The 25,852-nt window shown below is 34.1% G+C and overlaps 1 protein-coding gene across 1 annotated transcript in view; it reads left to right on the forward strand.

The window, feature by feature from the left end:
- Positions 1-8,570: 8,570 nt before the first annotated feature.
- The window catches only part of LOC128636157 (NTPase KAP family P-loop domain-containing protein 1-like), a 69,564-nt gene continuing 52,282 nt past the window's right edge, over positions 8,571-25,852 (forward strand). Inside the window, exon 1 of the mRNA XM_053689208.1 lies at positions 8,571-8,937. Coding sequence (XP_053545183.1) covers positions 8,925-8,937 — 13 coding nt within the window. The 5' untranslated portion in view covers positions 8,571-8,924. The remainder of the gene's footprint in view (positions 8,938-25,852) is intronic.

Below are 25,852 nucleotides of genomic sequence, written 5' to 3' on the forward strand. Positions count from 1 at the left end.
ATGCGTGAATATGTGTATATGTCAGGGAGTGTGTATTTGTGTATGTGTGAATATGTGTATATGTTAGGTAGTGTGTATTTGTGTATGTGTGAATATGTGTATATGTCAGGGAGTGTGTATTTGTGTATGTGTGAATATGTGTATATGTCAGGGAGTGTGTATTTGTGTATGTGTGAATATGTGTATATGTCAGGGAGTGTGTATTTGTGTATGTGTGAATATGTGTGTATGTCAGGGAGTGTGTATTTGTGTATGTGTGAATATGTGTGTATGTCAGGGAGTGTGTATTTGTGTATGTGTGAATATGTGTATATGTTAGGGAGTGTGTATTTGTGTATGTGTGAATATGTGTGTGTGTCAGGGAGTGTGTATTTGTGTATGTGTGAATATGTGTATATGTCAGGGATTGTGTATTTGTGTATGTGTGAATATGTTTATATGTCAGGGAGTGTGTATTTGTGTATATGTGAATATGTGTATATGTCAGGGAGTGTGTATTTGTGTATGTGTGAATATGTGTATATGTCAGGGAGTGTGTATTTGTGTATGTATGAATATGTGTATATGTCAGGGAGTGTGTATTTTGTGTATGTGTGAATATGTGTATATGTCAGGGAGTGTGTATTTTGTGTATGTGTGAATATGTGTATATGTCAGGGAGTGTGTATTTGTGTATGTGTGAATATGTGTATATGTCAGGGAGTGTGTATTTGTGTATGTGTGAATATGTGTATATGTCAGGGAGTATGTATTTGTGTATGTGTGAATATGTGTATATGTCAGGGAGTATGTATTTGTGTATGTGTGAATATCTGTATATGTTAGGGAGTGTGTATTTGTGTATGTGTGAATATGTGTATATGTTTCTAGTGAGTATTTATGTTATTGTGTATTTGTGTATGTGTGAATATTTGTATATGTCAGGGAGTGTGTATTTTGTGTATGTGTGAATATGTGTGTATGTTAGGGAGTGTGTATTTGTGTATGTGTGAATATGTGTATATGTCAGGGAGTGTGTATTTGTGTATGTGTGAATATGTGTGTATGTTTCTAGTGAGCATTTATGTTATTGTGTATTTTGTGTATGTGTGAATATGTGTATATGTCAGGGAGTGTGTATTTGTGTATGTGTGAATATGTGTATATGTCAGGGAGTGTGTATTTGTGTATGTGTGTATTTGTGTATATGTTTCTAGTGAGTATTTATGCTATTGTGTATTTGTGTATGTGTGAATATGTGTATATGTCAGGGAGTGTGTATTTGTGTATGTGTGAATATGTGTATATGTCAGGGAGTGTGTATTTGTGTATGTGTGAATATGTGTATATGTCAGGGAGTGTGTATGTGTGAATGTGTGTATTTGTGTATGTGTGAATATGTGTGTATGTTTCTAGTGAGTATTTATGTTATTGTGTATTTGTGTATGTGTGAATATGAGTATATGTCAGGGAGTGTGTATTTGTGTATGTGTGAATATGAGTATATGTCATGGAGTGTGTATTTGTGTATGTGTGAATATGTGTATATTTCAGGGAGTGTGTATTTGTGTATGTGTGAATATGTGTATATGTTAGGGAGTATGTTTTTGTGTATGTGTGAATATGTGTATATGTCAGGGAGTATGTATTTGTGTATGTGTGAATATGTGTATATGTCAGGGAGTGTGTATTTGTGTATGTGTGAATATGTGTATATGTCAGGGAGTGTATATTTGTGTATGTGTGAATATGTGTATATGTCAGGGAGTGTGTATTTGTGTATGTGTGAATATGTGTATATGTCAGGGAGTGTGTATTTGTGTATGTGTGAATATGTGTATATGTCAGGGAGTGTGTATTTGTGTATGTGTGAATATGTGTATATGTTAGGGAGTGTGTATGTGTGTATGTGTGAATATGTGTATATGTTAGGGAGTGTGTATTTGTGTATGTGTGAATATGTGTGTATGTTAGGGAGTATGTATTTGTGTATGTGTGAATATGTGTATATGTCAGGGAGTATGTATTTGTGTATGTGTGAATATGTGTATATGTCAGGGAGTGTGTATTTGTGTATGTGTGAATATGAGTATATGTCAGGGAGTGTGTATTTGTGTATGTGTGAATATGTGTATATGTCAGGGAGTGTGTATTTGTGTATGTGTGAATATGTGTATATGTTAGGGAGTATGTATTTGTGCATGTGTGAATATGTGTATATGTTAGGGAGTGTGTATTTGTGTATGTGTGAATATGTGTATATGTCAGGGAGTATGTATTTGTGTATGTGTGAATATGTGTATATGTCAGGGAGTGTATATTTGTGTATGTGTGAATATGTGTATATGTCAGGGAGTGTGTATTTGTGTATGTGTGACTATGTGTATATGTCAGGGAGTGTGTATTTGTGTATTTGTGAATATGTGTATATGTCAGGGAGTGTGTATGTGTGAATATGTGTATATGTCTGGGAGTGTGTATTTGTGTATGTGTGAATATGTGTATATGTCAGGGAGTGTGTATTTGTGTATGTGTGAATATGTGTATATGTTAGGGAGTGTGTATGTGTGTATGTGTGAATATGTGTATATGTTAGGGAGTATGCATTTGTGTATGTGTGAATATGTGTATATGTCAGGGAGTATGTATTTGTGTATGTGTGAATATGTGTATATGTCAGGGAGTATGTATTTGTGTATGTGTGAATATGTGTATATGTCAGGGAGTGTGTATTTGTGTATGTGTGAATATGTGTATATGTCAGGGAGTGTGTATTTGTGTATGTGTGAATATGTGTATATGTCAGGGAGTGTGTATTTGTGTATGTGTGAATATGTGTATATGTTAGGGAGTGTGTATTTGTGTAGGTGTGAATATGTGTATATGTTAGGGAGTGTGTATGTGTGTATGTGTGAATATGTGTATATGTCAGAGAGTGTGTATTTGTGTATGTGTGAATATGTGTTTATGTTAGGGAGTGTGTATTTGTGTATGTGTGAATATGTGTATATGTTAGGCAGTGTGTATTTGTGTATGTGTGAATACAGGGAGTGCAGAATTATTAGGCAAATGAGTATTTTGACCACATCATCCTCTTTATGCATGTTGTCTTACTCCAAGCTGTATAGGCTCGAAAGCCTACTACCAATTAAGCATATTAGGTGATGTGCATCTCTGTAATGAGAAGGGGTGTGGTCTAATGACATCAACACCCTATATCAGGTGTGCATAATTATTAGGCAACTTCATTTCCTTTGGCAAAATAGGTCAAAAGAAGTACTTGACAGGCTCAGAAAAGTAAAAAATAGTGAGATATCTTGCAGAGGGATGCAGCACTCTTAAAATTGCAAAGCTTCTGAAGCGTGATCATCGAACAATCAAGCGTTTCATTCAAAATAGTCAACAGGGTCGCAAGAAGCGTGTGGAAAAACCAAGGCGCAAAATAACTGCCCATGAACTGAGAAAAGTCAAGCGTGCAGCTGCCAAGATGCCACTTGCCACCAGTTTGGCCATATTTCAGAGCTGCAACATCACTGGAGTGCCCAAAAGCACAAGGTGTGCAATACTCAGAGACATGGCCAAGGTAAGAAAGGCTGAAAGACGACCACCACTGAACAAGACACACAAGCTGAAACATCAAGACTGGGCCAAGAAATATCTCAAGACTGATTTTTCTAAGGTTTTATGGACTGATGAAATGAGAGTGAGTCTTGATGGGCCAGATGGATGGGCCCGTGGCTGGATTGGTAAAGGGCAGAGAGCTCCAGTCCGACTCAGACGCCAGCAAGGTGGAGGTGGAGTACTGGTTTGGGCTGGTATCATCAAAGATGAGCTTGTGGGGCCTTTTCGGGTTGAGGATGGAGTCAAGCTCAACTCCCAGTCCTACTGCCAGTTTCTGGAAGACACCTTCTTCAAGCAGTGGTACAGGAAGAAGTCTGCATCCTTCAAGAAAAACATGATTTTCATGCAGGACAATGCTCCATCACACGCGTCCAAGTACTCCACAGCGTGGCTGGCAAGAAAGGGAATAAAAGAAGAAAATCTAATGACATGGCCTCCTTGTTCACCTGATCTGAACCCCATTGAGAACCTGTGGTCCATCATCAAATGTGAGATTTACAAGGAGGGAAAACAGTACACCTCTCTGAACAGTGTCTGGGAGGCTGTGGTTGCTGCTGCACGCAATGTTGATGGTGAACAGATCAAAACACTGACAGAATCCATGGATGGCAGGCTTTTGAGTGTCCTTGCAAAGAAGTGTGGCTATATTGGTCACTGATTTGTTTTTGTTTTGTTTTTGAATGTCAGAAATGTATATTTGTGAATGTTGAGATGTTATATTGGTTTCACTGGTAAAAATAAATAATTGAAATGGGTATATATTTGTTTTTTGTTAAGTTGCCTAATAATTATGCACAGTAATAGTCACCTGCACACACAGATATCCCCCTAAAATAGCTATAACTAAAAACAAGCTAAAAACTACTTCCAAAACTATTCAGCTTTGATATTAATGAGTTTTTTGGGTTCATTGAGAACATGGTTGTTGTTCAATAATAAAATTAATCCTCAAAAATACAACTTGCCTAATAATTCTGCACTCCCTGTATGTGTGTATGTTTCTAGTGAGTATTTATGTTATTGTGTATTTGTGTATGTGTGAATATGTGTATATGTTAGGGAGTGTGTATTTGTGTATGTGTGAATATGTGTATATGTCAGGGAGTGTGTATTTGTGTATGTGTGAATATGTGTATATGTCAGGGAGTGTGTATTTGTGTATGTGTGAATATGTGTATATGTCAGGGAGTGTGTATTTGTGTATGTGTGAATATGTGTATATGTTAGGGAGTGTGTATTTGTGTATGTGTGAATATGTGTATATGTAAGGGAGTGTGTATGTGTGAATATGTGTATATGTCAGGGAGTGTGTATTTGTGTATGTGTGAATATGTGTATATGTCAGGGAGTGTGTATTTGTGTATGTGTGAATATGTGTATATGTTAGGGAGTGTGTATTTGTGTATGTGTGAATATGTGTATATGTTAGGGAGTGTGTATTTGTGTATGTGTGAATATGTGTGTATGTTTCTAGTGAGTATTTATGTTAATGTGTATTTGTGTATGTGTGAATATGTGTATATGTTAGGGAGTGTGTATTTGTGTATGTGTGAATATGTGTATATGTTAGGGAGTGTGTATTTGTGTATGTGTGACTATGTGTATATGTCAGGGAGTGTGCATTTGTGTATGTGTGAATATGTGTATATGTCAGGGAGTGTGTATTTGTGTATGTGTGAATATGTGTATATGTCAGGGAGTGTGTATTTGTGTATGTGTGAATATGTGTATATGTTAGGGAGTGTGTATTTGTGTATGTGTTAATATGTGTATATGTCAGGGAGTGTGTATTTGTGTATGTGTGAATATGTGTATATGTCAGGGAGTGTGTATGTGTGAATATATGTGTGTATGTCAGGGAGTGTGTATTTGTGTATGTGTGAATATGTGTGTATGTCAGGGAGTGTGTATTTGTGTATGTGTGAATATGTGTATATGTCAGTGAGTGTGTATTTGTGTATGTGTGAATATGTGTATATGTCAGAGAGTGTGTATTTGTGTATGTGTGTATGTCAGGGAGTGTTTATTTGTGTATGTGTGAATATGTGTGTATGTCAGGGAGTGTGTATTTGTGTATGTGTGAATATGTGTATGTCAGGGAGTGTGTATTTTGTGTATGTGTGAATTTGTGTATATGTTTCTAGTGAGTATTTATGTGATTGTGTATTTTGTGTATGTGTGAATATGTGTATATGTCAGGGAGTGTGTATTTTGTGTATGTGTGAATTTGTGTATATGTCAGGGAGTGTGTATTTGTGTATGTGTGAATATGTGTATGTCAGGGAGTGTGTATTTGTGTATGTGTGAATATGTGTATATGTTAGGGAGTGTGTATTTGTGTATGTGTGAATATGGGTATGTCAGGGAGTGTGTATTTTGTGTATGTGTGAATTTGTGTATATGTTAGGGAGTGTGTATTTGTGTATGTGTGAATATGTGTATATGTCAGGGAGTGTGTATGTGTGAATATGTGTATATGTCAGGGAGTGTGTATGTGTGAATATGTGTATATGTCAGGGAGTGTGTATTTGTGTATGTGTGAATATGTGTATATGTCAGGGAGTGTGTATTTGTGTATGTGTGAATATATGTATATGTTAGGGAGTGTGTATTTGTGTATGTGTGACTATGTGTATATGTCAGGGAGTGTGTATGTGTGAATATGTGTATATGTCAGGGAGTGTGTATGTGTGAATATGTGTATATGTCAGGGAGTATGTATTTGTGTATGTGTGAATATGTGTATATGTCAGGGAGTGTGTATTTTTGTATGTGTGAATATGTGTATATGTCAGGGAGTGTGTATTTGTGTATGTGTGAATATGTGTATATGTCAGGGAGTGTGTATTTGTATATGTGTGAATATGTGTATATGTCAGGGAGTGTGTATTTGTGTATGTGTGAATATGTGTATATGTCAGGGAGTGTGTATGTGTGAATATGTGTATATGTCAGGGAGTGTGTATTTGTGTATGTGTGAATATGTGTATATGTCAGGGAGTGTGTATTTGTGTATGTGTGAATATGTGTATATGTCAGGGAGTGTGTATTTGTGTATGTGTGAATATGTGTATATGTCAGGGAGTGTGTATGTGTGAATATGTGTATATGTCAGGGAGTGTGTATTTGTGTATGTGTGAATATGTGTATATGTCAGGGAGTGTGTATGTGTGAATATGTGTATATGTCAGGGAGTGTGTATGTGTGAATATGTGTACATGCTAGGGAGTGTGTATTTGTGTATGTGTGAATATGTGTATATGTCAGGGAGTATGTATTTGTGTATGTGTGAATATGTGTATATGTCAGGGAGTGTGTATTTGTGTATGTGTGAATATGTGTATATGTTAGGGAGTATGTATTTGTGTATGTGTGAATATGTGTATATGTCACGGAGTGTGTATTTGTGTATGTGTGAATATGTGTATATGTCAGGGAGTATGTATTTGTTTATGTGTGAATATGTGTATATGTCAGGGAGTGTGTATTTGTGTATGTGTGAATATGTGTATATGTCAGGGAGTGTGTATTTGTGTATGTGTGAATATGTGTATATGTCAGGGAGTGTGTATTTGTGTATGTGTGTATTTGTGTGTATGTTTCTAGTGAGTATTTATGTTATTGTGTATTTGTGTACGTGTGAATATGTGTATATGTCAGGGAGTATGTATTTGTGTATGTGTGAATATGTGTATATGTCAGGGAGTGTGTATTTGTGTATGTGTGAATATGAGTATATGTCAGGGAGTGTGTATTTGTGTATGTGTGAATATGAGTATATGTCAGGGAGTGTGTATTTGTGTATGTGTATATGTCAGGGAGTGTGTATTTGTGTATGTGTGAATATGAGTATATGTCAGGGAGTGTGTATTTGTGTATGTGTGAATATGAGTATATGTCAGGGAGTGTGTATTTGTGTATGTGTGAATATGTGTATATGTCAGGGAGTGTGTATTTGTGTATGTGTGAATATGTGTATATGTCAGGGAGTGTGTATTTGTGTATGTGTGAATATGTGTATATGTCAGGGAGTGTGTATTTGTGTATGTGTGAATATGTGTATATGTCAGGGAGTGTGTATTTGTGTATGTGTGAATATGAGTATATGTCAGGGAGTGTGTATTTGTGTATGTGTGAATATGTGTATATGTCAGGGAGTATGTATTTGTGTATGTGTATATGTCAGGGAGTGTATATTTGTGTATGTGTGAATATGTGTATATGTCAGGGAGTGTGTATTTGTGCATGTGTGAATATGTGTATATGTCAGGGAGTGTGTATTTGTGTATGTGTGTATTTGTGTGTATGTTTCTAGTGAGTATTTATGTGATTGTTTATTTGTATTCCTGTTCTTTTTCTAATGATACATTCTGCATGATCAGGATAATGGGGCCGAATGATCAAGCTGCGAATGGAGCTTGATGCCCTTGTTTCCGCGCAAGTCTTCAGGCTCGACAGAAATAGAAGTTATGAAGTAGCGGTCGAAAGACCAGTGCTCCATAACTTGTCAGCCGGCTCTGAGGCAGCGGACAGAAATCAACCCGATCGAATACGATCGGGCGGATTGACACCCCTTGCGAATCTGCAGGGGGCGGCATTGCACAAGCAGTTCACAAGATAATGATAAATTCGCAATGATAAATGCCGACAGCGTATGCTGTCTGCATTTATCGATGTGCGGCGGACATGATACGCAACATGTCTACTCGCACTATGATAAATTGGCCCAAATGAATTTTACTTCCAGTACATGAATCTAGGTGAGCTAGGCAGCCGCCCAATGGGTGAGACTCTTATTTCACAGCAAATTAGACTGCTGCTTATTAATAAGGCTGTATTACCTATATAATTGCCCTTAACCAATAAGTAACTGCCCTGTGACAAGGCAGAATGTTACAGTAAACTGAATGAGACTGTTTTGCTCTGAGTGAGACATTCTCTATGCTGCAGTCTTCTGAATGAAACTGTCTATGTGCTTGTGTGAGATCTGACCCATGATGAGACTCCTGTGTAATAAATGAGACTGACCTTTTTCTGGTTGCCATTATTTGAAGTGGTGATAAAACCACCCTATATAAACTATAAGCTAATACTGATACGGTAGGATAGTCTGAGATGATGTGAGTTCAGAGGGATTACACAGCATTGTGTTGCCTATGGAGTTGTAAAGAGGGGGAGAGCAGGGTTTATGGGAAATCTAAAATAACATGACTGGGGAGTAGTTGTACCATAGAGGGTAGAGAAGAATATAAACCGTCACTGAGCAGAATGTGTTCCTTTCCACAGGCCAAAGTGACAGATGCTGCTGACCATCCAGAGGTGACATGGTGTGTCCAGGTTAGTTCTTCAGCCGCTTCCCTAAATTTACTTATATCTGATTTCTTTAGTCTTTCACAATACTTAAAGGCACAATAAAGTATCTCTTATATATGCACAGTATATATCAGTAATTAAGTGCTGCATTACATAAGGTCTGCACACACAATAAATGTTTATATATGCACAGTATATATCAGTAATTAAGTGCCTCATTACATAAGGTCTGCACACACAATAAATGTTTATATATGCACAGTATATATCAGTAATTAAGTGCTGCATTACATAAGGTCTGCGCACACAATAAGTGTTTATATATGCACAGTATATATCAGTAATTAAGTGCTGCATTACATAAGGTCTGCACACACAATAAATGTTTATATATGCACAGTATATATCAGTAATTAAGTGCTGCATTACATAAGGATTGCAAACACAATAAATGTTTATATATGCACAGTATATATCAGTAATTAAGTTCTGCATTACATAAGGTCTGGACACACAATAAATGTTTATATATGCACAGTATATATCAGCAATTAAGTGCTGCATTACAATAGGTCTGCACACACAATAAATGTTTATATATGCACAGTATATATCAGTAATTAAGTGCAGCATTACATAAGGTCTGCACACACAATAAATGTTTATATATGCACAGTATACTGTATATCAGTAATTAAGTGCAGCATTACATAAGGTCTGCACACACAATAAATGTTTATATATGCACAGTATATATCAGTAATTAAGTGCTGCATTACATAAGGTCTGCACACACAATAAATGTTTATATATGCACAGTATATATCAGTAATTAAGTGCTGTATTACATAAGGTCTGCACACACAATAAATGTTTATATATGTACAGTATATATCAGTAATTAAGTGCTGTATTACATAAGGTCTGCACACACAATAAATGTTTATATATGCACAGTATATATCAGTAATTAAGCACAACATTACAAAAGGTCTGCACACACAATAAATGTTTATATATGCACAGTATATATCAGTAATTATATGTCACATTACATAAGGTCTGCACACACAATAAATGTTTATATATGCACAGTATATATCAGTAATTAAGTGCTGCATTACATAAGGTCTGCACACACAATACATGTTTATATATGCACAGTATATATCAGTAATTAAGTGCTGCATTACATAAGGTCTGCACACACAATAAATGTTTATATATGCACAGTATATATCAGTAATTAAGTGCTGCATTACATAAGGTCTGCACACACAATAAATGTTTATATATGCACAGTATATATCAGTAATTAAGTGCTGCATTACAAAAGGTCTACACACACAATAAATGTTTATATATGCACAGTATATATCAGTAATTAAGTGCTACATTACATAACGTCTGCACACACAATAAATGTTTATATATGCACAGTATATATCAGTATTTATATGTCACATTACATAAGGTCTGCACACACAATAAATGTTTATATATGCACAGTATAAATCAGTAATTAAGTGCTACATTACATAATGTCTGCACACACAATAAATGTTTATATATGCACAGTATATATCAGTATTTATATGTCACATTACATAAGGTCTGCACACACAATAAATGTTTATATATGCACAGTATATATCAGTAATTAATGCTACATTACATAAGGTCTGCACACACAATAAATGTTTATATATGCACAATATATATCAGTAATTAAGTGCTGCATTACATAAGGTCTGCACACACAATAAATATTTATATATGCACAGTATATATATCAGTAACTAAGTGCTGCATTACAAAAGGTCTGAACACACAATAAATGTTTTATATGCACAGTATATATCAGTAATTAAGTGCTGCATTACTTAAGGTCTGCACACACAGTAAATGTTTATATATGTACAGTATATATCAGTAATTAAGTGCCGCATTACGTAAGGTCTGCACACACAATACATGTTTATATATGCACAGTATATATCAGTAATTAAATGCAGCATTACAAAAGGTCTGCACACACAATACATGTTTATATATGCACAGTATATATCAGTAATTAAGTGCTGCATTATATAAGGTCTGCACACACAATAAATGTTTATATATGCACAGTATATATCAGTAATTAAGTGCTGTATTACATAAGGTCTGCACACACAATAAATGTTTATATATGCACAGTATATATCAGTAATTAAGTGATACATTACGTAAGGTCTGCACACACAATAAATGTTTATATATGCACAGTATATATCAGTAATTAAGTGCTGTATTACATAAGGTTTGCACACACAATAAATGTTTATATATGCACAGTATATATCAGTAATTAAGTGCTGTATTACATAAGGTCTGCACATACAATAAATGTTTATATATGCACAGTATATATCAGTAATTAAGTGTCACATTACATAAGGTCTGCACACACAATAAATGTTTATATATGCACAGTGTTACGGTACCAACAGATACCAAGGGTTAATACCAGATGAACGATGTACTGAATATGGGATGAGCAACTCACAACCCAGCTAATTCCCCCCTCAAATATGAGACCAGGCTCCACATTGAAGGTTAAAACAGAATGCTTTTTATTGAAGGCTGTATGCCCAGTATTTATGCAGGTCTGACCCCAGATGGGGGGTTGAAAGAATATTGTACATTAGATAGAGGGAAAACGCCCTTTGACATGATACAATAGAATTACATTACTTAAGCAGATAAGCAAGTTAAACACAAGACACAATGGAGCCCTTCTTATCACTTGACTCTGACTCTGGAGGTGATTAAACAATGTGAATGCTTATCACTAAAACTTAATTACAGTACACAATAGCTGATGCTAGGACCTGTCTCAGAAAATAGTTTCTCAAAGCTGAACAGAGTTAACTCTTTCAGTACTGACAGAAGGGTCTGTCACATAGCTCCCTCCTAGTGGAACACTCCGGCAGACCCGGCTTGACCCTTTGGCGGGTCAACCTGGGGATGACAGGACTAGGGTGGTAGGCATGTCAGTTTGCCGGGACTATCCATCTGTATTCCCGTTATGAGAGAGAATCCCTGTCCGTATAAATAAGGGTTCAACTTCTTCAGTGCCCAGACTAGGGCTAAACAGTCCTTCAAAATATCATCAGCTTCTTTACGTGGTTTTTGTACCTGCTCTTTATAGGTATCCACAATCCCTTCATACTGACATAGGGTGCCCTTGAGTTGCTGTACCTCACTATGAGCCAGCGTCAGCTTCTCCTCCAGTGTCGCTAAGTTTGTCTTTAATGTTTCATGTTCCACTCTCAAGCTGGTGTTTTCTGCAGTCTGTCGGTGCAGCTTGTCTAGCAGAGATTCCCATTCTAAACGTGCTTTTTCCCCTGCGCTCCTCTTCTCTTTCATCAGCGCATTGTAACGGGACTTCCACGTATCAATAGCGGATAGAGATTTACTGAGCTCAGCGTCCTGGGGCTTAGCAGCAGGTGGGTCAGTCTCTGCGGCTTGGACCTAGGCACGGGTAGTCACAGGGTTAACATCGGTGGGACCCATGGGAGCATAGGCAGAAACAAGGGGGGCCAAGTTGTTCCCAAGGAGAACATCAGCAGGTAAGTCCTTCTTGACCCCCACATTCACAGGTCTAGCGCCCCCTCCCCAATCCAAATGTACCTGGGCAACAGGTAGGCGGAACACAGCGCCCCCTGCTACCCTCACAGCCACAGTGTCTCCAGTGTGCTGTTTCTCAGACACCAAGTTCTTTTGAAGCAAGGTCATGGTAGCACCAGTATCCCGTAGACCACTGACCTCCTTCCCATTCACTTTAACCAGTTGCTGGTTATTCCGGTGGGCAGCTTGCACGGGGTCTGCTTCATGTAGGATGCCCCAGCATTCTTGCCCCTCTACGTAGTGGGCCGCAGGCTGAGGGTTACGTGGGATTCCGCCGGCGGGTCTTCTCCAGGACTGTGCTTGGTTCGCTGCGTTTAGGGGACACTCTGGTCTTTTGTGCCCTAGTTGCTTACATCCAAAGCACCGAATAGGTTGTGAGTAGCCTGCGAATTGAACCGGGCTCTTTGAAGGTAGTTCGTGGCCGGAGGCCGTGTGGTATAGCGGTGCACCGGGGGTTGGTAACTGGTGGCTGCTGTGGCTCTGTACTCCACTCTAGCAGGGGGCTTAGTGGTAGCAGTATCCAGTTTGCGGGCATCCGTATACTCATCTGCCAGGCGAGCAGCTTCATGCAGGGTGGAGGGTTTACGGTCCCGAACCCACTCTCTAACTCCTGCTGATAACTTGTCAAAGCAATGTTCCAACAGGAATAGCTGCAGCACCTCTTCCCCAGATACGGCTTGGCACCCCGCCATCCAGTGAGCTGCGGTGCAGTGCACTTTACATGCCCACTCAACGTAGGAATCACCAGCCAATTTAACAGTGTCTCTGAACCGCCTCCGGTATGCCTCCAGTGTAACCGCATACCTGGAGAGCAGAGCCTCTTTTACAGTATTATAATCCCCGACTTCCTCATCTGGAATGGCCCGAAAAGCCTCACTGGCCCGGCCGGATAATTTTCCGGATAATATCGTGACCCAGTCCTCTGCGGGTACCTTGTGTAGTGCACATTGCCTCTCAAAATCCGCAAGGTACCCATCAATCTCTCCTTCTGTTTCCAGGAAGTTTTTAAAAGCTGCAAAATTTACTTTTCCCTTTTCCACTGGGGTTGCTGTGACTTGGGCTGCTGCAGCGCCGCTTTGGCGAAGTAGGTTGGCCTCCACAGCTGCTATGACCCGGTCGATAATTTCCGCAGATGGGTTGGGGCCATAATGTGCCAGTCTTATTTTGACAGCCCGGTCAAAGCTTGCTTCTTTGGGGGTTCTGTCTGATATGCTGAGCCCATTGGTTCCTATGGTCCCTGGTACTCTTTCCATCTTGGTCAGTCTTGTAATAATCCCCCTCTTCCTGAGGTTACTGGCTTGTGTAGTTGCTCTTCTGGGCGATAAGGATCATCCCGTCGCTTGCCACCAATTGTTACGGTACCAACAGATACCAAGGGTTAATACCAGATGAACGATGTACTGAATATGGGATCAGCAACTCACAACCCAGCTAATTCCCCCCTCAAACATGAGACCAGGCTCCACATTGAAGGTTAAAACAGAATGCTTTTTATTGAAGGCTGTATGCCCAGTATTTATGCAGGTCTGACCCCAGATGGGGGGTTGAAAGAATATTGTACATTAGATAGAGGGAAAACACCCTTTGACATGATACAATAGAATTACATTACTTAAGCAGATAAGCAAGTTAAACACAAGACACAATGGAGCCCTTCTTATCACTTGACTCTGACTCTGGAGGTGATTAAACAATGTGAATGCTTATCACTAAAACTTAATTACAGTACACAATAGCTGATGCTAGGACCTGTCTCAGAAAATAGTTTCTCAAAGCTGAACAGAGTTAACTCTTTCAGTACTGACAGAAGGGTCTGTCACACACAGTATATATCAGTAATTAAGTGTCACATTACATAAGGTCTGTACACACAATAAATGTTTATATATGCACAGTATATATCTTTAATTAAGTGATACATTACGTAAGGTCTGCACACACAATACATGTTTATAAATGCACAGTATATATCAGTAATTAAGTGATACATTACATAAGGTTTGCACACACAATAAATGTTTATATATGCACAGTATATATCAGTAATTAAGTGCTGCATTACATAAGGTCTGTACACACAATAAATGTTTATATATGCACAGTATATATCAGTAATTAAGTGTCACATTACAGAAGGTCTGCACACACAATAAATGTTTATATATGCACAGTGTATATCAGTAATTAAGTGATACATTACATAAGGTTTGCACACACAATAAATGTTTATATATGCACAGTATATATCAGTAATTAAGTGCTGCATTACATAAGGTCTGTACACACAATACATGTTTATATATGCACAGTATATATCAGTAATTAAGTGCTACATTACATAATGTCTGCACACACAATAATGTTTATATATACACTGTATATATCAGTAATTAAGTGCTGCATTACATAAGGTCTGCACACACAATACATGTTTATATCTGCACAGTATATATCAGTAATTAGGTGCAGCATTATAAAAGGTCTGCGCACACAATAAATGTTTATATATGCACAGTATATATCAGTAATTAAGTGCTGCATTTCAATAGGTCTGCACACAATAAATGTTTATATATGCACAGTATATATCAGTAATTAAGTGCTTCATTACATAAGGTCTGCACACACAATAAATGTTTATATATGCACAGTATATATCAGTAATTAAGTGCTGCATTACATAAGGTCTGCACACACAATAAATGTTTATATATGCACAGTATATATCAGTAATTAATTGCTGCATTACAAAAGGTCTGCACACACAATACATGTTTATATATGCACAGTATATATCAGTAATTAGGTGCAGCATTATAAAAGGTCTGCGCACACACAATAAATGTTTATATATGCACAGTATATCAGTAATTAAGTGCTGCATTTCAATAGGTCTGCACACACAATAAATGTTTATATATGCACAGTATATATCAGTAATTTAGTTCTGCATTACATAAGGTCTGCACACACAATAAATGTTTATATATGCACAGTATATATCAGTAATTAAGTGCTGCATTACAATAGGTCTGCACACACAATAAATGTTTATATATGCACAGTATATATCAGTAATGAAGTGCAGCATTACATAAGGTCTGCACACACAATAAATATTTATATATGCACAGTATACTGTATATCAGTAATTAAGTGCAGCATTACATAAGGTCTGCACACACAATAAATGTTTATATATGCACAGTACACTGTATATTAGTAATTAAGTGCAGCATTACATAAGGTCTGCACACACAATAAATGTTTATATATGCACAGTATATATCAGTAATTAAGTGCTGCATTACATAAGGTCTGCACACAAAATAAATGTTTATATATGCACAGTATATATCAGTAATTAAGTGCTGTATTACATAAGGTCTGCACACACAATAAATGTTTATATATGTACAGTATATATCAGTAATTAAGTGCTGCATTACATAAGGTCTGCACACACAATAAATGTTTATATATGCACAGTATATATCAGTAATTAAGTGCTGTATTACATAAGGTCTGCACACACAATAAATGTTTATATATGCACAGTATATATCAGTAATTAAGCACAACATTACAAAAGGTCTGCACACACAATAAATGTTTATATATGCACAGTATATATCAGTAATTATATGTCACATTACATAAGGTCTGCACACACAATAAATGTTTATATATGCACAGTATATATCAGTAATTAAGTGCTGTATTACATAAGGTCTGCACACACAATAAATATTTATATATGCACAGTATATATCAGTAATTAAGTGCTGCATTACATAAGGTGTGCATACACAATAAATGTTTATATATGCACAGTATATATCAGTAATTAAGTGCTGCATTACAAAAGGTCTGCACACACAATAAATGTTTATATATGCACAGTATATATCAATAATTAAGTGCTACATTACATAATGTCTGCACACACAATAAATGTTTATATATGCACAGTATATATCAGTATTTATATGTCACATTACATAAGGTCTGCACACACAATAAATGTTTATATATGCACAGTATATATCAGTAATTAAATGTCACATTACATAAGGTCTGCACACACAATAAATGTTTATATATGCACAATATATATCAGTAATTAAGTGCTGTATTACATAAGGTCTGCACACACAATAAATGTTTATATATGCACAGTATATATCAATAATTAAGTGCTGCATTACATAAGGTCTGCACACACAATAAATATTTATATATGCACAGTATATATCAGTAACTAAGTGCTGCATTACAAAAGGTCTGCGCACACAATAAATATTTATATATGCACAGTATATATCAGTAATTAAGTGCCGCATTACGTAAGGTCTGCACACACAATACATGTTTATACATGCACAGTATATATCAGTAATTAAATGCAGCATTACAAAAGGTCTGCACACACAATAAATGTTTATATATGCACAGTATATATCAGTAATTAAGTGCTGCATTACATAAGGTCTGCACACACAATAAATGTTTATATATGCACAGTATATATCAGTAATTAAGTGATACATTACGTAAGGTCTGCACACACAATAAATGTTTATATATGCACATTATATATCAGTAATTAAGTGCTGTATTACATAAGGTCTGCACACACAATACATGTTTATATATGCACAGTATATATCACCAATTAAGTGCTGTATTACAAAAGGTCTGCACATACAATAAATGTTTATATATGCACAGTATATATCACTAATTAAGTGCTGTATTACATAAGGTCTGCACACACAATAAATGTTTATATATGCACAGTATATATCAGTAATTAAGTGATACATTACGTAAGGTCTGCACACACAATACATGTTTATATATGCAATATATATATATATCAGTAATTAAGTGATACATTACATAAGGTTTGCACACACAATAAATGTTTATATATGCACAGTATATATCAGTAATTAAGTGCTGCATTACATAAGGTCTGTACACACAATACATGTTTATATATGCACAGTATATATCAGTAATTAAGTGCTTCATTACATAAGGTCTGCACACACAATAAATGTTTATATATGCACAGTATATATCAGTAATTAAGTGGTACATTACATAAGGTTTGCACACACAATACATGTTTATATATGCACAGTATATATCAGTAATTAAGTGCTGCATTACATAAGGTCTGTACACACAATAAATGTTTATATATGCACAGTATATATCAGTAATTAAGTGCTACATTACATAATGTCTGCACACACAATAATGTTTATATATGCACTGTATATATCAGTAATTAAGTGGTGCATTACATAAGGTCTGCACACACAATACATGTTTATATCTGCACAGTATATATCAGTAATTAAGTGCTGCATTTCAATAGTCTGCACACACAATAAATGTTTATATATGCACAGTATATATCAGTAATTAAGTGCTTCATTACATAAGGTCTGCACACACAATAAATGTTTATATATGCACAGTATATATCAGTAATTAAGTGCTGCATTACATAAGGTCTGTACACACAATAAATGTTTATATATGCACAGTATATATCAGTAATTAAGTGCTGCATTACATAAGGTCTGCACACACAATAAATGTTTATATATGCACAGTATATATCAGTAATTAAGTGAAGCATTACATAAGGTCTGCACACACAATAAATGTTTATATATGCACAGTATATATCAGTAATTAAGTGCTTCATTACATAAGTTCTGCATACACAATAAATATTTATATATGCACAGTATATATCAGTAATTAAGTGCCTCATTACATAAGGTCTGCGCAAACAATAAATGTTTATATATGCACAGTATATATCAGTAATTAAGTGCAGCATTACATAAGGTCTGCACACACAATACATGTTTATATATGCACAGTATATATCAGTAATTAAGTGCTGCATTACATAAGGTCTGCACACACAATAAATGTTTATATATGCACAGTATATATCAGTAATTAAGTGCTGCATTACATAAGGTCTGTACACACAATAAATGTTTATATATGCACAGTATATATCAGTAATTATATGTCACATTACAAAAGGTCTGTACACACAATAAATGTTTATATATGTACAGTATATATCAGTAATTAAATGCTGCATTACATAAGGTCTGCACACACAATAAATGTTTATATATGCACAGTATATATCAGTAATTATATGTCACATTACATAGGTCTGTACACACAATAAATGATTATATATGCGCAGTATATATCAGTAATTAAGTGCTTCATTACATAAGGTCTGCACTAGGGATGGGCGAATGTGTAAAATTTTGAATGTAGAACGAATGTTATTACCGAAATTCGAATTCTAAATTCGAATGTCGATAAGAACGAATATTCTTAAAAATTTGAAAATCGAATGTTATTTACAGTTTTCGAATGTCACTTTCGAATTCGAATGTTTATAATTATATCGAATGTCCACATTCGAAATTTCGAATTTAACATTCTATTTAACAAATACTATTCAGAAGTTTAATAGTTCATGTGGTAGGGTGGGAATTTAGTAAATTGATACATAATAGATACAAATATATCATTTCGAATGTTTTCCATATAGAATATTGCATAATTCGAATATTACATTTTAAAGCATTAGAAATACTATTACAATCTAAATTCGAATTTTTCGAATTTGAATATTGCATAATTCGAATATTACATTTAAAGAAAAAGCATTAGAAATACTATTACAATCTAAATTCGAATTTTTCGAATTCGAATATTGCATAATTCGAATATTACATTTAAAGAAAAAGCATTAGAAATACTATTACAATCTAAATTCGAATTTTTCGAATTTGAATATTGCATAATTCGAATATTACATTTAAAGAAAAAGCATTAGAAATACTATTACAATCTAAATTCGAATTTTTCGAATTCGAATATTTTCGAATGTAATCGTAAAATTCGAAACCGAACATTCGAAAATCGAATGTTAGAATGTTATGTAAACATTCGAAATTCGATTCGAACGAACGAATGTTTTAAAATTTGTGTCGTTTTTCGAATGTTGCAAAACATTCGCCCATCCCTAGTCTGCACACACAATAATTGTTTATATATGCACAGTATATATCAGTAATTAAGTGCCATATTACATAAGGTCTGCACACACAATACATGTTTATATATGCACAGTATGTATCAGTAATTAAGTGCTGCATTACATAAGGTCGGCACACACAATAAATGTTTATATATGCACAGTATGTATCAGTAATTAAGTGCTGCATTACATAAGGTCTGTACACACAATAAATGTTTATATATGTACAGTATATATCAGTAATTAAGTGCCGCATTACATAAGGTCTGCACACGCAATGTTTATATATGCACAATATATATCAGTAATTAAGTGAAACATTACATAAGGTCTGCACACGCAATTAATGTTTATATATGCACAGTATATATCAGTAATTAAGTGCTGCATTACATAAGGTCTGAACACACAATAAATGTTTATATATGCACAGTATATATCAGTAATTAAGTGCTACATTACATAAGGTCTGAACACACAATAAATGTTTATATATGCACAGTATATATCAGTAATTAAGTGCTGCATTACAAAAGGTCTGCACACACAATAAATGTTTATATATGCACAGTATATATCAGTAATTAAGTGCTACATTACTGATATATACTGTGCATATATAAACATTTGTGTGTGTTCAGACCTTATGTAATGTAGCACTTAATTACTGATATATACTGTGCATATATAAACATTTATTGTGTGTGCAGACATTTTGTAATGCAGCACTTAATTACTGATATATACTGTGTATATATAAACATTTATTGTGTGTGCAGCCCTTATGTAGTGCAGCACTTAATTACTGATATATACTGTGCATATATAAACATTTGTGTGTGTTCATACCTTATGTAATGTAGCACTTAATTACTGACATATACTGTGCATATATAAACATGTATTGTGTGTTCAGACCTTATGTAATGTAGCACTTAATTACTAATATATACTGTACATATATAAACATTTATTGTGTGTGCAGAACTTTTGTAATGCAGCACTTAATTACTGATTTATACTGTGCATATATAAACATTTATTGTGTGTTCAGACTTTATGTAAAGTAGCACTTAATTACTGATATATACTGTGCATATATAAACATTTATTGTGTGTTCAGACCTTATGTAATGCAGCACTTAATTACTGATATATACTGTGCATATATATACATTTATTGTGTGTGCAGATCTTATGTAATGTAGCACTTAATTACTGATATATACTGTGCATATATAAACATTTAAGTGCTACATTACATAAGGTCTGCACACACAATACATGTTTATATATGCACAGTATATATCAGTAATTAAGTGCTACATTACATAAGGTCTGAACACACAATAAATGTTTATATATGCACAGTATATATCAGTAATTAAGTGCTGCATTACAAAAGTTCTGCACACACAATAAATGTTTATATATGTACAGTATATATCAGTAATTAAGTGCTGCATTACATAAGGTCTGCACATACAATAAATATTTATATATGCACAGTATATATCAGTAATTAAGTGCTGCATTACATAAGTTCTGCACATACAATAAATATTTATATATGCACAGTATATATCAGTAATTAAGTGCTGCATTACATAAGGTCTGCACATACAATAAATATTTATATATGCACAGTATATATCAGTAATTAAGTGCTGCATTACATAAGGTCTGTGCACACACAATAAATATTTATATATGCACAGTATATATCAGTAATTAAGTGCTGCATTACATAAGGTCTGCACACACAATAAATGTTTATATATGCACAGTATATATCAGTAATTAAGTGCTACATTACATAACGTCTGCACACACAATAAATGTTTATATATGCACAGTATATATCAGTAATTAAGTGCTGCATTACTTAAGGTCTGCACACACAGTAAATGTTTATATATGTACAGTATATATCAGTAATTAAGTGCCGCATTACGTAAGGTCTGCACACACAATACATGTTTATATATGCACAGTATATATCAGTAATTAAATGCAGCATTACAAAAGGTCTGCACACACAATAAATGTTTATATATGCACAGTATATATCAGTAATTAAGTGCTGCATTACATAAGGTCTGCACACACAATAAATGTTTATATATGCACAGTATATATCAGTAATTAAGTGATACATTACGTAAGGTCTGCACACACAATAAATGTTTATATATGCACAGTATATATCAGTAATTAAGTGCTGTATTACATAAGGTCTGCACACACAATACATGTTTATATATGCACAGTATATATCACTAATTAAGTGCTGTATTACAAAAGGTCTGCACATACAATAAATGTTTATATATGCACAGTATATATCACTACTTAAGTGCTGTATTACATAAGGTCTGCAAACACAATAAATGTTTATATATGCACAGTATATATCAGTAATTAAGTGATACATTACGTAAGGTCTGCACACACAATACATGTTTTTATATGCAATATATATATCAGTAATTAAGTGATACATTACATAAGGTCTGCACACACAATAAATGTTTATATATGCACAGTATATATCAGTAATTAAGTGCTACATTACATAATGTCTGCACACACAATAATGTTTATATATGCACTGTATATATCAGTAATTAAGTGCTGCATTACTTAAGGTCTGCACACACAATACATGTTTATATCTGCACAGTATAGATCAGTAATTAAGTGCTGCATTACATAAGGTCTGCACACACAATACATGTTTATATCTGCACAGTATATATCAGTAATTAGGTGCAGCATTATAAAAGGTCTGCGCACACAATAAATGTTTATATATGCACAGTATATATCAGTAATTAAGTGCTGCATTTCAATAGGTCTGCACACACAATAAATGTTTATATGCACAGTATATATCAGTAATTAAGTGCTTCATTACATAAGGTCTGCACACACAATAAATGTTTATATATGCACAGTATATATCAGTAATTAAGTGCTGCATTACATAAGGTCTGTACACCCAATAAATGTTTATATATGCACAGTATATATCAGTAATTAAGTGCTGCATTACATAAGGTCTGTACACACAATAAATGTTTATATATGCACAGTATATATCAGTAATTAAGTGAAACATTACATAAGGTCTGCACACACAATAAATGTTTATATATGCACAGTATATATCAGTAATTAAGTGCTGCATTATATAAGGTCTGTACACACAATAAATGTTTATATATGCACAGTATATATCAGTAATTAAGTGAAACATTACATAAGGTCTGCACACACAATAAATATTTATATATGCACAGTATATATCAGTAATTAAGTGCCTCATTACATAAGGTCTGCGCACACAATAAATGTTTATATATGCACAGTATATATCAGTAATTAAGTGCAGCATTACATAAGGTCTGCACACACAATACATGTTTATATATGCACAGTATATATCAGTAATTAAGTGCTGCATTACATAAGGTCTGCACACACAATAAATGTTTATATATGCACAGTATATATCAGTAATTAAGTGCTGCATTACATAAGGTCTGTACACACAATAAATGTTTATATATGCACAGTATATATCAGTAATTAAGTGCTGCATTACATAAGGTCTGTACACACAATAAATGTTTATATATGCACAGTATATATCAGTAATTAAGTGCAGCATTACATAAGGTCTGCACACACAATACATGTTTATATATGCACAGTATATATCAGTAATTAAGTGCTGCATTACATAAGGTCTATACACACAATAAATGTTTATATATGCACAGTATATATCAGTAATTATATGTCACATTACAAAAGGTCTGTACACACAATAAATGTTTATATATGTACAGTATATATCAGTAATTAAATGCTGCATTACATAAGGTCTGCACACACAATAAATGTTTATATATGCACAGTATATATCAGTAATTATATGTCACATTACATAAGGTGTGTACACACAATAAATGATTATATATGCACAGTATATATCAGTAATTAAGTGCTTCATTACATAAGGGCTGCACACACAATACATGTTTATATATGCACAGTATGTATCAGTAATTAAGTGCCACATTACATAAGGTCTGCACACACAATACATGTTTATATATGCACAGTATATATCAGTAATTAAGTGCTTCATTACATAAGGTCTGCACACACAATAAATGTTTATATATGCACGGTATATATCAGTAATTAAGTGCTACATTACATAAGGTCTGAACACACAATAAATATTTATATATGCACAGTATATATCAGTAATTAAGTGCTGCATTACATAAGGTCTGCACATACAATAAATATTTATATATGCACAGTATATATCAGTAATTAAGTGCTGCATTACATAAGGTCTGTGCACACACAATAAATATTTATATATGCACAGTATATATCAGTAATTAAGTGCTGCATTACATAAGGTCTGCACACACAATAAATGTTTATATATGCACAGTATATATCAGTAATTAAGTGCTACATTACATAACGTCTGCACACACAATAAATGTTTATATATGCACAGTATATATCAGTAATTAAGTGTCACATTACATAAGGTCTGAACACAGAATAAATGTTTATATATGCACAGTATATATCAGTAATTAAGTGCTGCATTACATAAGGTCTGCACAGCACACACAATAAATGTTTATATATGCACAGTATATATCAGTAATTAAGTGCTGCATTACATAAGGTCTGCACACACAATAAATGTTTATATATGCACAGTATATATCAGTAATTAAGTACTGCATTACAAAAGGTCTGCACAGCACACACAATAAATGTTTATATATGCACAGTATATATCAGTAATTAAGTGCTGCATTACATAAGGTCTGCACACACAATAAATGTTTATATATGCACAGTATATATCAGTAATTAATGTCACATTACATAAGGTCTGCACACACAATACATGTTTATATATGTACAGTATATATCAGTAATTATATGTCACATTACATAAGGTCTGCACACACAATATATGTTTATATATGCACAGTATATATCAGTAATTAAGTGCTACATTACATAAGGTCTGAACACACAATAAATGTTTATATATGCACAGTATATATCAGTAATTAAGTGCTGCATTACAAAAGTTCTGCACACACAATAAATGTTTATATATGTACAGTATATATCAGAAATTAAGTGCTACATTACATAAGGTCTGAACACACAATAAATGTTTATATATGCACAGTATATATCAGTAATTAAGTGCTACATTAGATAAGGTCTGAACACACACAAATGTTTATATATGCACAGTATATATCAGTAATTAAGTGCTGCACTACATAAGGTCTGCACACACAATAAATGTTCATATATGCACAGTATATATCAGTAATTAAGTGCTGCATTACAAAATGTCTGCACACACAATAAATGTTTATATATGCACAGTATATACCAGTAATTAAGTGCTACATTACATAAGGTCTGAACACACAATAAATTTTTATATATGCACAGTATATATCAGTAATTAAGTGCTGCATTACAAAAGTTCTGCAAACACAATAAATGTTTATATATGTACAGTATATATCAGTAATTAAGTACAGCATTACATAAGGTCTGCACATACAATAAATATTTATATATGCACAGTATATATCAGTAATTAAGTGCTGCATTACATAAGGTCTGCACATACAATAAATATTTATATATGCACAGCATATATCAGTAATTAAGTGCTGCATTACATAAGGTCTGCACATACAATAAATATTTATATATGCACAGTATATATCAGTAATTAAGTGCTGCATTACATAAGGTCTGCACATACAATAAATATTTATATATGCACAGTATATATCAGTAATTAAGTGCTGCATTACATAAGGTCTGTGCACACACAATAAATATTTATATATGCACAGTATATATCAGTAATTAAGTGCTGCATTACATAAGGTCTGCACACACAATAAATGTTTATATATGCACAGTATATATCAGTAATTAAGTGCTACATTACATAATGTCTGCACACACAATAATGTTTATATATGCACTGTATATATCAGTAATTAAGTGCTGCATTACTTAAGGTCTGCACACACAATACATGTTTATATCTGCACAGTATAGATCAGTAATTAAGTGCTGCAT

This window comes from Bombina bombina, chromosome 7 (genome assembly GCF_027579735.1).
Source record: "Bombina bombina isolate aBomBom1 chromosome 7, aBomBom1.pri, whole genome shotgun sequence".
Lineage (NCBI taxonomy): Eukaryota > Metazoa > Chordata > Amphibia > Anura > Bombinatoridae > Bombina > Bombina bombina.